The following is a 17037-nucleotide window of genomic DNA, read 5'->3' as shown; positions in this document are numbered from 1 at the left end:
TGAAAAAGATGAAAACGAAGGGAATTTTATCCATAATTTTTATACGTTTTAGTTCGTTTTGTAAGCACACAATACAGTTTCACTTAGTTTGGGTTTTTTTCTTTTAATTGTAGTTTTTATTTATTTCAGGTAACGTTTTTAAATGTTTTTGCAATTCTAGTTTTCGTAATTTCTTTAGTTTTTGTTAAAGATAATAACCTTGTAGCAGAGGATTAGGGGGGGATTTTGGGGATGCACCTTTGTTGTCGGCCCCTGACTACGTAAACCTTGTTACAATATTACAACTTTGGTGCTTAAAGGGTAAAATCTGACTATTGATACCCTCTGTTTGACTTTGTCCTGGTCATCGGTGGGTGGTTGCAGATCATTGTCCTTAGCAGACGTCTATAATCAGCTCAGGGCCTAATATATCAGATCAGACCCGCCCCTTTTTAAAGCCCAGTTTCCTGTGTTTCAGTCCTTTCTTGTGTGAAGCACAGAATGTGTCATATGCAGTAAATGCCTCATGCGTGACCATTACCGACGTGTGGTCGTAGGTCTGCTCTTACATCACCTCACCCGTGTACCTGTGTTTAGACGGTGTAGTCAAAGTTCTGATGGCACTTACAGTATTTGATTTAACCGATGTCACTTCCCACACCTGTAGAACACGCAGCTTTTTTTCCCCTTTCACCTGTGAAGTCGCACATCCTTCCCATCAGCACCACATCATCCTCCTCATCAGTCAAACCGCACACGATGTGTAATGTTTCAGCTACAACCTGTTTCAACAGGTTGGACCAAAACTTAGCCCACGTCTTTATATTGTGTTTTTATGCATCACCCACATCTGTGTGTGTGTGTGTGAGTTGGAGTTGGAGTGGAGCATACGTGGGCGTTTTTGAGAAGAAAGGCCTTTTCTGGTAAAAAAAAAAAAAAAAAATCTGTACAATCAAAGTTTCTGTTTTAGCCCGAAATTGTGCAATGACTTTTCAGTTGGTTTTCATTCATGTTCGATAGAGTGCCGCCCGTGTGTGTTTTTTTTTTTTCTTGACTTTGTCGATGTGTCATCATAGGTTTCGTACTAAATGACCTGGCCTTGACTTGATAGTTTTGCGAACACTTCCTGTCACGTTTTGCGTAACTCCTGCTCTCACTGCATAAAGCTCAACCCTGATCAAGCCGACAGCTGAACCACATGATCCTGCTGATATTTAAGGATTTGTTTTCTTTTATTTTATTTTTTTTATTTTTTTTTTTTTTAGACTTTATCTTTTATTTGTTTTATCAACAGACAATACAACGCAGAAACTAGAGGTCACTGGTTGAACACAAAATATTTAAATGACACTCAGTAGTAATTATGTGTTGTTTTGTTTATCGTCCGGCCATTTTGTCCAGCGCTTTACGCAGATATGTTCCTTGAGCCGAAGGTAATAAGTCTGCTCTTTCCATAGAGTAGATTTCCTCTGTTATAGCCACTGATCCTCACGGGGTGCATCAGTTTGGAGTCAGTTCTTTGTATTGGCCTTTTTTGGAAGTATTTGTAAGAATTTTAAAGAGGTATTTGTCTTCTTTCTCTAATGCATCTCCAGGTAACAGTCCCAGCAAAAAATAAATTTGGGGTCCTTAGGAACTGTGAACGCCATAATGCCCTCAGTCATTTCAAAAAGCCTTTTACAGAAAGACTTCAATTAGTAGTAGTAGTAGTAGTAGTAGTGTATTTCGAGCACATAGAATCATCAGATAACAAAGAATCACACAACATGGTCAAAACAAATAAATAAATACAATTTTTTTGCGCTCGAAAAGGAGTGGGAAGAAGTATAACTTATTGACTCCCACCCCCTTTTTACAATCTAATAATCAAACTAGATCCGCCTCCTTTGCTTTAACACACATTTTCCTCTGTATATTTTTTACAATAACACAAAACATCCATAAAAAACATTCATATGCACTTTTTTTTAGTCACCTCATACACAATCAGATTTGCAATAATCAACCGTTTTCAATATACAGGGTGGGGAAGCAAAATGTACAATATTTTGAGGCAGGGATTGAAAGACAGTGTATGACCAAGTTAGTTTATTGAAAGTCATGAGAATTTATTTGCCACAAGAAAATGTCCATAATAGAAAATGTTTTTATTCTATGTGTCCTCCTTCTTTCTCAATAACTGCCTTCACACGCTTCCTGAAACTTGCGCAAGTGTTCCTCAAATATTGGGGTGACAACTTCTCCCATTCTTCTTTAATAGTATCTTCCAGACTTTCTCATAATAGTTTTGCTCATAGTCATTCTCTTCTTTCCATTATAAACAGTCTTTATGGACACTCCAACTATTTTTGAAATCTCCTTTGGTGTGACAAGTGCATTCAGCAAATCACACACTCTTTGACGTTTGCTTTCCTGATTACTCATATGGGCAAAAGTTTCCGAAAAGGTATGGATAATAGTGTTAGGTATGATTATGACATCAATATATGTTTGGTTTCAAAACAATTGACGTAGTGCCTGCTGAGAAAAAACAACTAAATGTTCATTGTAAATTTGGCTTCCCCACCCTGTAAACTATAATATACATATCCACCTCAAATATTCACTCCAAATACAATGATCAATAAATATGATAGTATCTTCCTATCATGATAACCAATTAACTATAATATTTTATGCGTACTTCTAATGTTCTGTATTTTGTTATTATAGTGGATCTATACATCCTTTTAAATGCACAGACTGAAGAAGACATTTTTAAGTTTTGCTCCAGATTATTCCACAGATGGACCCCTCTAACAGAGATACACTGGCTTTTTATGTTTGTTCTACACAACTCAATTTTGTACACGTTCAGAAAATATGAGAGTGATTAGCACTGGCCCACACTGTCTCCACCAATATGGTTCATGTCCCTTTACTTTAGAGCATCTTTCAGAGCTAGTAGAGCTAGAAGGTTTTTGTTTTTGTCGTTGGGTTGAAACACGGTTCATCCCGGTTCAACACACCGAGTCTGTTTCCATCCACACCGATACTCCGACCATGATCTGATCCCTGGAGTTATCAGATTATTCCAGGGATCACGTAAACAGGATAATCTGATCTGTTTTATCACTTAACAGCAGCAATCGGATCTAATTTTCCCCCAATATTCTGCGTGGACACAGGTTAATCTGATTTATTTGGGTTTGTTTTTTTTTACGTCTGCGCACGTGTAAAAACAATTAAAATCCTAGAGAATGGACGTTACATAGTCAAACATGAGCGGAAGAAAACAGGAAGTTTGATTCTATCATTACTACGTACGCACTCTGAAGGAAATTCGATAATAGACCGGAGCGTCTAAACCAGGGTTTATCGATTATCACATTTCTGAAGTGCATGTAAATGCGTTAGATCTGAGGATTACAATTATCTGATTACTCTCAGTTATCAGACTTTTATGGACATGTAAACAGACTCAATAACTATGAAGTATGTTATTTATATGAATGGAAGGAATGACATTTGACTAGTAACACCTTCATAAATTTGGCTTCATTAAATCTGTGGACACCCCGATTGTGTAATTAGTATATTTTTTGTGTAGTTTAGGGCATTTCTTTTGCCTTTTTAGTATATTTTTGTGTGTATTGTAGAATAATTTAATGATATTTTAGCATATATTATGTGAATTTTAGTGTATTTTAGCTTAATTTTTGTCTGTCGTGTATTTGACCATATTTTGTGCGTAGGTTAGTGCATTTTGGGGAGTTGTGGGGGTGTTGTAGTATATTTTTGTGTGTATTGCAAAATAATTTAGATTTTTTTTTTGTTCATTTTAGAATATTTTATGTGTATTTACTATATTGACCATATTTGTTTTTTGTGTAGTTTAGTGCTTTTCTTTCGTGTTTTTAGTGTATTTTTGTGTGTATTGTTGTACAATTTGGTTATATTTTAGCATATTTTGGTGTATTTTAGCATATGTTGTGTGAATTTTAGTGTATTTTAGCCTATTATTGTGTATTTTAGTATATGTGACCATATTTTTTTTGTGTAGTTTAGTGCATTTCTTTTGTGCTATTAGTGTATTTTTGTGTGTATTGTAGCATAATTTAATTATATTGTATTATTGTACTTTAGTGTATGTGACCATGTTTTTTGTGTAGTTTAGTGCATTTCTTGAGTGTTTTTAGTGTATTTTTGTAGCATAATTTTTTATCATATTTTAGCATATTTTGTGTATTTTACTGTATGTGACCATATTTTTTGTGTAGTTTAGTGAATTTCTTTTGTGTTTTTAGTGTATTTTTGTGTCTATTGCATCATAATTTTAGCATATTTTGGTGTATTTTACCATATTTTTTGTATATATTAGAGTACTTTTTGTGTTTTTAGAGTATTTTTGTGTATTTTTTGTGCATGTAGGTATATAATAACACCAACAATCATTCATGGGTGGATTGGTTCAGGTATGAGCTTCAGCTGAGCTACTCCAAAATAATTAATTGGTCCATCTCTTACACATTTAGAGTTTTTCAGTGGACAGGAAAGGAACGACAGCCTGTAAACATAATAGAAGTGAAAGTGTCTGATAAACGTAGTGGAGTAAAAAGTACCGTGTGTGACTGTGATGTAGTTGGAGGATATAATTAGATAAAATGGGCACACTCAGATCGGTGTTTCACTACTCAGTCGTGTAGTTGAGGAAACGTTCCAATCAGAAGCAGGTTTGTAGGTTATGTAACATGATTCTAATCAGCTCACAAACATTTCCCCTCGTCGGTTTATCTGCAGATTTTTGCACTGTCTTGTCTCTTTCATAATCTCTTCCTCTTGTGGTGCCATTCATCACTTTCTCTTTCAACACTCGCTGGAACTTCCCTCTTGAATATTTGCTTTGTGGGTTGGACCGCACTCTGAAAATGATCGGGTTCTGCAGTTTACCCCAGTGTTTGAGGTTTAAATGAGACAGAAACGGTTAAAAAAAGTGCATCCCCTCTATAAATATCTACAAACAGACATGACAGTGCATGTTTGTAGATGTTCTACCTCTAAATTTCTAAAATATTTTTCATGCCTTGACTATAAAGATTTTTCACCGCAACTTCATTAACCCTTTCATGCATGACTTATGAGAACTTTAGGCAAGATTTTTTTCTCGAGTGTTTTTAATCCCCCTCAGGCATGAAAAAAAACAATGTGATTGATTGTTTTTTTTGGTTTTTGTTTTTTTTTCATGGAGTTACAAAAATGTCCATGCATTTGATTTTTGAAGTAAAGAAATGTGTGTTTAAAACCCAATATCAGAAAGTACAGAAGAGAATTAGGGCCACTGGAAAAAATACAATAAACCAAGGTCCAATATGTATTTCTTCTTCTTCTTCTTCTTCTTCTTCTTATTCTTATTATTATTATTATTATTATTATTATTATTATTATGAGAAAAAAAGTCAGAATTCTGAAATTAAAGTTGGAATTCTGAAAAGAATTTCAGAATTTGGAGAAAAAAGTTAGGATTCTGAGATTAACGTCAGAATTCTGAAAAAAAAGTCAGAATTCTGAGAAAAATTTCAGAATTCTGAGATTAAAGTCAGAATTCTGAAAAACAAACAAAAACAAAACAGAATTCTGATATTAAAGTCAGAATTCTGAAAAAAACAAACAAACAAAAAAAAAACGAAACAGAATTCTGAGTTTAAAGTCAGAATTCTGGGGAACAAACAAACAAAAAGTTCGAATTTGGCGTTTAAAGTCAGAATTCTGACTTTTTTCTCAGAATAATAATAAAAAAATATATATGTATTACACTTTTTTTATTTTCCAGTGGCCCTAATCCTCTTCCGTAAGAAAGTGATATGAAAACAATGAAATAAAAAACATTTTTAATGCAGCTAATCTGATGTTTTCTCACATTTTAACATATTCTAATGCTAGTTAGTACTCATTTCATGGAGATAACATGCAAAAAACCCTTTGTGTCTAACAAAAAAAAACAAGGGGTTTACAGTCAAACGTGTTAGTGCAGATCAGTTTTATCAAGAACAGCAAAGTGACAGTAACGGTCTGAATGTCAGTGTTGTGATGGTGCAGAAGTGTCCACTGTGGCTGATATGGAACTAAACCAACAAAACCCATGAATATACAAGAGAACAGCTGGAGAAGAACTGTCCACTGTAGTGACCACTGTGCATGAAAGGGTTAAACTTTAAGAAAATATTGATGTTTATATCTCAAATCCTCATGAACAGGACATCTTATATCTATAGACATGAAGTGTCCCAGTATTTATGTCCATATAGTTTATAAACATCAATATTTCCTTAAAGTTTAATGGTAGATTTTTCTTCCTTAGTGAAATGTGATGACAGTAGATGGTTAGTTGTGGTAGAAAATTATTTACAGTCAGAGCAGGAAAAATATTTTAGAAATTCATAGTCACGGATACAAAGATGAAGCCCCCCAAAAAAAGGATCACAAACCCAAACTAAACTAACCAGTGCAATGATATGTATCCCATAATATAAAACTCTATTCTGACATTTATCATTATTGTTTTGTATCCCAGACCCCTGTTAGAAAAGAAACACCTGAATTTAATGTGTCCACATACTTTTGTCCATATAGTTACATTCATTTGGAGACTTTTCTAAAATTTTTAACTATGCAGGACAGTACGATGCAGTAAAAATACAGCGTTTTCGTTGCATTTCAAGCAAAAAACGAACGTAACAATGAACAAATAGAGCTTCTCAACACAAGTATAGATAGTGCAACCTCTTTGAAAACATCCTTCATCTGTCTTTGATTATTTTTTTTTAATTGAAGTATTTTTTTTTTTAATTTTTGATTGAAGGGATTTTTTTGAGGGGGTTGAATAATAAAGACACAAATATCCTACCCATAACATGGCCCAAATACAAAAAAGATGACTTCAATCAAAAAATTTTCAATCAAAGACTGAAAAAATTGCATTTGAACACTTTTTTCAATGATTGAAAAGGTTTTTTTGATTGAAGTGAAAATTTTTCTTTCTTTTTTTTTTTTTTTTGGTTAAGGCAACTTTTCTTTTGACAAATCTACCATCATATTTTAGAGTGAAAAAAGTAAAATTACCATAAGGGAAGTGTTCACATTTGGAAACTGTCCTTGAAAAAATATGGATAAGATGAAAAACCTGAAATGTATTAAGAAAAATAAGTAAGTTTAACACTATTCTGCCTCAGTTTATCATTTATTTAAGTGCATTACAACTCACAGATCACAGTGGATCTACAAATACACTAAACATTTATAAAAAAAAAAAACAAAAAAAAAAAACTGTATGAATTCATGTAGACATCACTGTGACACTGCACAGATCAGATGCTTTTAGTGGTTAAAGGACACTAGAGGGTGAAATATACAACAAAATAAAAGTCATTGTCAGTTTGAACTCACTGTTTTCTTTTTTTAATGTCTTTTTGCGACCCTTCAGAGATCGCGTTCATCACCTCAGACTAACGTGATGTAACTGCGTCACTGTTTTTGAGTTTTTGGTCCAGCGAAGGGTTGTCGGTTTCACCTCCGTCACCCTTGTTTACTTGGTTTTTACTGGGTTCAGAGTAGGAAACCAGATCAGTGATGGAGACGATAGATAACCCAACACAAGGAAGTCGAACTGTGACAGAATATCACACGATGAGGAAGGAGAACCAACGATGAGAACACAAGCTCCGCAACCAGGAAGAAAAAAACCCATCAGAGCCGTTTAGAAAAGCTAATAATGATTACACCGTTGACTTTTCCAGCATCCTCTTACTTTGTTTAGTTAAGGAACAGTTAAGATTTAGGTGGTTTCCGTCACAGAACAATGATCAATATACCCCCATGAACATGAAGAGAAATAAAAATAAATGAATGAGTGACAGATCTGTGCTTTATTAACTGTTAGGGTTTCAATTTGGACGTGTTTTTAATTTAAATAAATGATGATTTTATGGAAGGAAGTGTAAGAAGTGTCAGTAGTGTGTAATAGATCTGTACCAGGAACTGACGGTTTTATTTATTTATTCTTTTATTCATTTATTTTCATAAATAAGTGACATCATGTATTGAAACTAGAATTTAAAGGGTTAAAATTATCCGTTACTCATACAGGTCTGTTACACATTACTTCCACTTTTTATACTTTCTTCCATAAAATCATCATTTATCGATATTTTTTCAGTTTTTTTCTGCATGAATGTCCTCAGTTCTGCTCAAAAATACCAAGTATTCAATCATTTTTAGGATTTTAACCCTTTAAATGCCAGTTAGAATACGTGATGCCACTTGTTTTATTAAAAAATACCACAAATATGAGATGTTTTCCATATAATACATGTTGGAGGGATGTGTCGTTTTATATCAGAGTCCTGGACATGTCAAAGATGATCAGTAAGACTGATTTCATTGCATTAGTAGTTTTTCTGGTGTTGGATCCTCATGGTGAAAAAAAAAAAAGATTCATTGACTTACATTAAAATCATATTTTTATGTTTTTATTTTATGTTTAAAAAAACTAATACAATGAAATCAGTGGTGTTATGAAAAATGTCTCATATTTTGTGTTTTTTTTTTTCATAAATAACAGTTACCTCATGTATTCAAACTTGCATTTAATAGGTTGAAATTCTGAAAATGATTGAACGTTAGTGCAGAGCTGAAGTAGTTTAAGAGATTTATGGAGAAAAAAGGAGAAAATACTGATATATGATGATTTTTTAGCAGTTTTTTTTTTTTTTTTGCATGACTTACATTGAAACCACATTTTTTTAATCTCACACAAAAAATACTAATCCATTGAAAGTAATATTACAGTCTTGGACATGTCATAGATGATCAATAACACTGATTTCATTGCATAAGTAGTTGTTCAGTGTTGAACCCTCATCGTAAAAGATTCCTCATTGACTTGCATGAAAACCACATTTTAAATGTCATGAAAAAAATACTAATGCAATGAAATCAGTGATGTTATAAAAATGTGTCGTATTTTGTGTTTTTGTTTGGTTTTTTTTTGTTTTTCACAAATAACAATTGCATTCAAACTGGCATTAAAAGGGTTAAAATCATGAAAATTGTTGAACATTCAGTCATTTTGAAGAGGTTTTGGAGATATATGTAGAAAAAAGGAGCAGAAAAATATATTGATGTGATGACTTTGTAGCAGTGTTTTTTGCATTACAGTGAAACTACTTTTTTTTTTTTTTTTTTTTTTAATCTCACATAAAAATACTAATGGAATGAAATTAATGTTGTTGATACTTTCTGACCAAGACTCTAATCACCAGTAATGCCCCCTCCCCCGCTAATTCTATAAAAAATATCTTTTTTTTTTCATAAATAACAGTGATATCATGTATTGACACTGGAGTTCAAAGGCTTAAAATCCAAAAATTATTGAGCGTTCGGTCATTTTGATCAGAGATGAAGTAGTTTAAGAAATTTATGGAGGTAAAACAATATTTATGTGATGATTTTATAGCAGTTTTTTTGCGTGACTTGCATTGAAACCACTTTTTTTACTCCACATAAAAAAATACTCATCTAATGAAATCAATGTTGTTGCTACTTTTTGTCCAAGACTCTAATCACAGTAATGCCCCTCCCAGATGTTTTTTTTTTTTTTCTCAGAAGTAACTGTTTAAAAAATTACTAATGCAATGAAATCAGTGATTTTATAAAGTATCTCATATTTTGTGTTTTTTCCCCATAAATAACAGTGACACCATGTATTGAAACTAGAATTTAAAGGCTTAAAATCCTGAAAAGAATTGAGCATTTGGTCGTTTTAATCAGAGCTGAAGTGGTTTAAGAGATTTATGCAGAAAAAAGCAGAAAAATATTCATATATGGTGATTATTTTGCAGTTTTTTTATGCTTGTACATTTTTGGCTTGAGGTGATAATTAGTGACATGTTTTGGTTTGACGTTAAATGAAGATTTTCCCTAAAATGCACAGAATTGAATAAATGCGTGAAACGGTTTCCAACCTCTGGACACTCTGAGTGTTTGCAGTTTCAGGTCAGTGCTCGACTGTCTGTGACTCTGGAGTTTCTCGTCCCATCTGTCGGTGTTTGTTGTTTTGTGGGGGTTTTTTGTCCTAGAACCGTTTTCTGTGTGTGTTTTACATCTGACTGACGTGAGCGTTCAGGCCTCACACGTCACCACAAACTATCTGGGTCACCCAGTCTGTGCGACGTACGGCGCTTGTGTTTGTTGTTTAGTGTCGAGGACGACTTAAATGAATGTCAGCCATTTCGTTTAGAGTTCAGGTACATGTTTTTCATTTCTAATCTCTTGCTCTGGTTTGTGTTTCAGCCACGGCCTCCATCGGTTCTTCTCCTGTCGGGGCATAGCGCTCGCCGTGGAGATGTTCTGGAGGCGGGGCCACAGGGAGATCACAGTGTTTGTACCTCAGTGGCGCCAGAAGAGGGACCGCCTCACCACAGGTACGTACAGAGACCACCCCCCAGTCATGAAAAACCTGCAGAAGTCGCTGAATGTAGTTCACTGTAGAGTCCAGGTGTGGACCAGTAAAATGAAACAGGTTTATGGTATTTTTTTTACTGGTTTTTTTCATCATCCTGGTGCAAAAATCAACAGTAAAACCAGATTTTTAAGACGCGTATACAGGTTTTTTTATGTTCACATCTTTGTCACCTTTTTCATCCCGCTTGCACTTCTGCATTTTACCTGCATTAATATTCTCAAAGCAAGAGTCAAATTTTGACAAGGACTAAAAATCTTTCAAATCAAGCAGTTTTAGGTGATGGGCGGCTTGTTTTAATGTATTATTTTGCATCTGTCTTATTAAACTCACAGTTAAATATTATTTAATCATATTTAATAATAATAATAATAATGGATTGGATTTATATAGCGCCTTTCTAGACACCCAAAGCGCTTTACATTATTGACCCATTATTCATTCGCGCTCACATTCACACTCTGGTGGTGGTAAACTACATCTGTAGCCACAGCTGCCCTGGGGCAGCTGTGATTTGAAGTAAGTCAAAATAACAGCAAAGAGTATAAAAATATTCCTTTTTAAAATTTACATCCACTTCTGCTCATTATCTGTATAAATAGGAGAGAACCCTGTACACAGAACATATGTACAGGGTGAGTCAGAAAAAACGCTCTTTTCATTTAAAGAAATTGTACCACCGAAATGGAAATGCTTATTTTTCTTTTGATCATACAGTCATATTGATGTGGTTATTGAGCATGTCTGGCAATGGAATCATTGATTTATGGCATAGCATAACAGAGGGAATGTCTATTGTTTATTGTGCACCGAAATATCTGCCAACACAGTTTATGCCACCGTGAATGAAATTGAAATTGTCAACCATTACAGCATGTTTACTCGCCATCAAAATGTTTTGTCTCAACGAAGTCGTCCGGCACGACCTTCAACCTGGCTACCATTCAGACTGATGCAAATCTGTGCTCGTTGTCGCATCTCTAACAGCTCTCTCTTTCACAGCTCTTCTCGCCATTCGTGTTCGTCGTAGGGCTTGGATTTCAGCCGTGATGCGATTTCGGAGTTCCTGAAGAGTTTGTGGAACAGTCTGATACACACGGTTTTTAAGATACCCCCACAAGAAAAAATCAAGGGGGCTCAAGTCCAGTTTCGCAGAATTTTGTCACCATGAAAGCTCTCTGCACATTCGTAAACTGTGGTCTTGCCATGATGAAAACTCCCTGGGCACTGTCATGTAGGCCTATGTCCTGAGTGTGAAAGCAAAGCCCCGACTCCTGTAATTGTTGTCAATTTCAAGTTTGTTCACTGTGGCATACATTGTGTTGGCAGGTATTTCAGTGCCCAATAAACAATGGACCTTCTCTCTCTTATGCAATGCAATAAATCTATGACTACATCACCAGACATGCTCAATAACCACATCAATATGACTGTATGGTCAAAAGAAAAATCAGTGTTTCCGTTTTAGCAGTACAATTTCTTTAAATGGAAAGAGCGTTTTTTCTGACTCACCCTGTATATGAAGGACTTTCACTTTTATGCTCCTTTGGAATAATATAGGAACCCCCAGTAAAGTTCATCTGTGTCTGTACACACAGCACCTAGCATTAGCACTAGCTATTAGCATTAGCACATTAAAGATGCTGTGGTGGAAGAACAACAACAAAGATGGAGAAGGACAAATATAAACTCCTGTGTCCGATTGTCTCAAACGGGGTTTTAGATTTAGAAACAAATGTCTGCATGGTCCAATCAGGGACCTCTGTGTGGAGTTTGCATGTTCTCTCGGTGTTTGCGTGGGTTCTCTCCGGGTTCTCTGGCTCCTCCCACCATCCAAACACATGCACTGATAGGTTAATTGTAGGGCTGCACAAAATTGGAAAAAACTGACATTGTGTTGTTGTTGTTGTTTTTTTTAACCCTGTGATATATATTGCGATATGAAAAATACTGAAGAGGATATAACAGCTGTGTGGCGCCGACATAAATGGTCAAACAAATTAGTTGTTACCTCTTGTGTCGACAGGTCCAAGGCACTGTCAACACAGAACACGTGTTTCAGTTTCATCCTTCTTGTAGCTGAAATAATTCCAGATAACTGACGTTGCTTTTCTTTTTGGCACCAAGTCTTCGTTTTCAGTGATTTTTCTCCTGTTCGTTGCTCATTTTTCAATGTTGTTACCAGCGACTCACTCCAAACTGATTAAGAACGATTGTGACTGGTGGATCGCTGTGCGCAGTGTGTGTCAGGTACCCTTGAAATTAGATGAGAACACGTTGAGTTCATTTTCCTCCTACATTTCAGGACCTGCGATGTGACCATTGCGCACACGTACATCGCAATGACGATGCTCAAACGATATATTGTGCAGCTCTAGTTAATTAGTTAATCTAAATCGCCCATAGGTGTGAATATGACAGTTGTTGGTTGTTCGTCTCTATATGTCAGCCCTGCGGTGAACTGGCGTCTTGTCCAGGGTGAACCCCACCTTCGCCCATAAGTAGCTGGGATAGGCTCCACCCCCATGACCCTGAGGATAAAGCAGTTCAGAAAATGAATGAATGAACGTGTGCGTGTTTTGTCACAGAACAACACTTCCTGAACCAGCTGGAGGACCTGAGGCTGCTGTCCTTCACTCCATCCAGAGAAGTGTGTGGTCAGAGGATATGTTCCCATGACGACAGGTACAAAAGCACAACACCGCCTCTGATTGAGCCACATGTATGTATGAATGACAGCCCACCCGTCTGGGACCGCCTTCGAACCACACTAGTGCGTTCTACATGTGCTAGATAATAAACTGACCTCTGATCCAGTTCAGTCCTTTACTTTGTTGGTAGATTCCTCTGTTTTTTTCAGTTGAATAACCTCTCAGCTGGCGTGTCTGTTTCTGCACATGAAATTTGACACCATGGCAACGTGGCCCTGTTGTTTATCTGTTGCTAGGTAACCCACTTCAGTGATGATTCTGGGACATAATTGTAAAGCTGTTGTATTCCAAAATCCCTAATATCTCCCAAAATATCAGTCCTATCAACTTTCTGTTTTCACTAGTCTGTCCAATGACCAAAAACACAAGTATGACAAACTGCAGCTGTCAGATCTGTACGGAGTTAGTGTGATGCCCCAGACACACACAGAGTCCACTTTATGACGTAGGATAAGTAGAATTACACACAACGGTATTTGTGCTCATTTATTTGTTTGTGATTCTGATCCAGTGGAACTGCAGCAGTTTTTATGATCCTTTATGAACGTCTCCTTCTACACTGGTGTCCACGTCCCCTCCTCTCCGATTAAATCTTCATATCAATACAATAATTAACTAGAAACCACATCCATGAAGGACATAAAGTATGATTTAAGTCTAATGAACGTGTTTTTGTCTCCGTCAGGTTCCTGCTTCACCTCGCAGAAAAAACAGACGGGATCATTGTAACCAACGACAACCTGAGGGACTTTGTGGACACGTCGGACACGTGGCGGAAGATCATCCAAGAGAGGTGAGTTCAGCCCAGACCCCTACGGTCCAGGACCCCAGACCCCTACGGTCCAGGACCCCAGACCCATACAGTCCAGGACCCCAGACCCATACAGTCCAGGACCCCAGACCCCTACGGTCCAGGACCCCAGACCCATACAGTCCAGGACCCCAGACCCGTACGGTCCAGGACCCCAGACCCGTACGGTCCAGGACCCCAGACCCGTACGGTCCAGGACCCCAGACCCACTCAACTGTTTGTACAGTATCAGTATTTCTGTTTGTATGTCCTTCTTCAGAACTGCCAACAGTACATCTGTTTCCTCTTCAGGTTACTTCAGTTCACGTTCGTGGAGGATCACTTCATGATCCCTGACGACCCCCTCGGACGAGACGGACCTCACCTCGACGACTTCCTCCGTAAAGAGACCAGGTGTGTACGTCCGACACCCGAGGGCCCGGAAACCATGTGGTGTTTGACTGTTTATAGCCCCCCCCCCCCCCAGAGGGTTCAATACCATTACATAGAAATAAAAATATAAAGCTCAGAATCTTACCTTTCAGATGCGTTTTTTTAAATGTTACCAATAGTAATTACCGTTCCAGATTTAGGGTTGTTTGAATACTGTAAAACACAAAATCATCTCATATGGGTGAATTGTTTCTACTTACAGATGCATCATGTTTTATAACAAACCTCATCATGACCTTTGACTTTTGCACAGAACTGTAAAGAATGAGAATCTGAATATTTTATTAATATCAGATGGAAATTATTGTTTATGTTCCATTCAAATACCATAAAAAGTAGCAGGAAAACAAATTATAAATACAACAAAAAAGAAAATGTGTGTGTGTGTGTGTGTGTGTATACATATATATATATATATATATATATATATATATATATACACACAACTCTAAATATACAAACATAGATGGATGATCGGTTAAAAAGTTTTAAAAAATATACAAATTAAACAAATAGTCAAGAAACTGAACAGAATGAGGACAAACATAAGCATCAAAATGAGTAAAGACAAAAAAAAGCAGCAAAATCTAAAAAATAAAATGAACAAAAACTGGACAATGTTTTTTTAATTGACGAGAGAATTATTAGTTTTATTGTCAATCATCGTGTTTAAGCTTTGGTAACATTTGAAGAAAATTTATATTTAATATGATTCAAAATGAGTTTGAGTAGATAAGTCATTATTTTCTGTTGATGAAAGGTTCATTTATTAATTAGTGGCCAATTTGTTTATTTTTCTTATCAATGAAACGGGGCACTTTTCAGTTTATATTTTGCACAATATTTACTATAAAAAACGTGTTATTTTTATATATTGCAGTTGAATATATGTTTGTTTACAAAGTTTTGTAAATATAAGCAAACATCTTCGGCACAGGAACTAATTTTGCCTCATTTTTTCAGTCAAAAATGCTGAAGTGAGGGTCGGGGGTACTTGGATAAAAAAGTATATTATATTTTGGGGGTTCTCCACTGTAAAAAGTTAGAGAACCACTGGACTAGACAGTACATCATCATCAGTATAAAATGGACATAAATATAGTTGTGTGTTATTATAAATATGAGGTTTGAAGGTGTAAATAACCCTCTGTTTGTGCCCCCCCCCCCTTCCAGGAGGGCCCCGGTGACCCCCCCTCCTCTGAGACCCCCAGACTTCCGCCCCCCCTCCCAGCCGCAGCAGCCGGTCTACATCCAGGCCCTGCACCCGACGCACCCTCCCGCCTCCACGCCGCGGCCCCCCCACCTGCTCATGGCCCACTCCACCACCCACTGGCCCCACTCGGGCCCCCCCGAGTGGCACCCGCCCCGCCGCTCGCCCTCCCCTTCGCCGTCGCCGCCCCCCCAGCGGTCGCCGGGGGAGACGTCGGAGCTGAAGAGGAAGTTGTACGACATCTTCCCCGACCAGAAGCAGCGGATCGACCGCATCCTCAGCGACAACCCGTACATGAGGGACCTGAACGCCCTGTCGGGGCTGCTGCTGGGGTGACCCCCCCCAAAAAAAAAAACAAAAACAAAAAAAAACACCCCCCCCATACTGAACACAGGCAAGAGTATATGTATATGAGGCAACAGGAAACTAATTTATTGGACTGTTTCTACCAGGACGTGGAGCGTTTCTTCTTCTTCTACAGACAGACTCAAACTCGCTGCTAACGGCAAAAAACGGGGGATTTTTTTTCTTCTTTTTCTTCTCATTTCTTGCAAAGTGAACAACGTCAGTGTTTGCCAAACGCACATGTTTTTCAGACTTCCTACACAGATCGAGCCTGGGGCAGTTTCACGACGACCGTACCGAGTTTGTATGAACGTGGACCTGAACGGACCAAGAACAGGTCCAGGTGGAACCGGGTCCACATTAGAACCAGCATCACAGCTCAGTAATAACACCTTAATACTGAGGTAATAAACAGGAAATAAACAGTAATAAACAGGTGATAAACAGTAATAAACAGGTCATTTCCATGGTAACGTTACAGTCGTGGATTTTATTTTCACTAAATTAACTATATTTTTTTTAAAACCTCCACATTTCCGCAAACAATTAGAAGCTTTTTATTGGTTTGAAAGACTCGTGTTAAAAAAAAAAAAATCACATTTCTCGCTTCGTTCCCAAAACTTTCGGCCTCAACTATAAACTAAACAGAAACGAAGGCTCGTAACGGACGAAAACGTAAAGATTTAAGACGAAAATGATTCAGTAACATCCCGGAAAAAACACACGAACCCATTTAAACTCATTTAAACTCAGGTTCCACATTCAAACCAGTAAAATAAGAACAGAATAACCGATAGATAATGACAACTACAAACTTTTCCCTTTGTTTTTATTGTTAAAGAAAAAGTAAAATTACTTGGAAATATTTACATTTACAAACTATCCTTTCACCCAAAATGTGAATCAATATGAACCAAAGGTTTTCAGATTCCACAAACAACTCAATGTGATTTCAAGTAAAATAAGAACAGAATAAATTAGATGACATGTCCTTGGTTTAATGAGAAAAAAGTCAAATTACATGATGACAATATTTACATTTACAAACCCAGTC

The 17037-nt window shown here is 36.7% G+C and overlaps 1 protein-coding gene across 1 annotated transcript in view; it reads left to right on the top strand.

The window, feature by feature from the left end:
- The window catches only part of n4bp1 (nedd4 binding protein 1), a 44180-nt gene extending 27487 nt beyond the window's left edge, over positions 1–16693 (top strand). Inside the window, exons 8-12 of the mRNA XM_030137290.1 lie at positions 10306–10436; positions 13063–13159; positions 13871–13978; positions 14288–14389; positions 15602–16693. Of these exons, the coding sequence (XP_029993150.1) occupies positions 10306–10436; positions 13063–13159; positions 13871–13978; positions 14288–14389; positions 15602–15974 (811 nt within the window). The 3' untranslated portion in view covers positions 15975–16693. The remainder of the gene's footprint in view (positions 1–10305; positions 10437–13062; positions 13160–13870; positions 13979–14287; positions 14390–15601) is intronic.
- The last annotated feature ends 344 nt before the right edge of the window (positions 16694–17037 follow it).

The sequence above is a fragment of the Sphaeramia orbicularis genome, chromosome 6 (assembly GCF_902148855.1).
Source record: "Sphaeramia orbicularis chromosome 6, fSphaOr1.1, whole genome shotgun sequence".
Taxonomy (NCBI): Eukaryota; Metazoa; Chordata; class Actinopteri; order Kurtiformes; family Apogonidae; genus Sphaeramia; species Sphaeramia orbicularis.
Note: the sequence above shows the minus strand (reverse complement) of the source record. Positions and strands in the feature narration are given on the sequence as shown.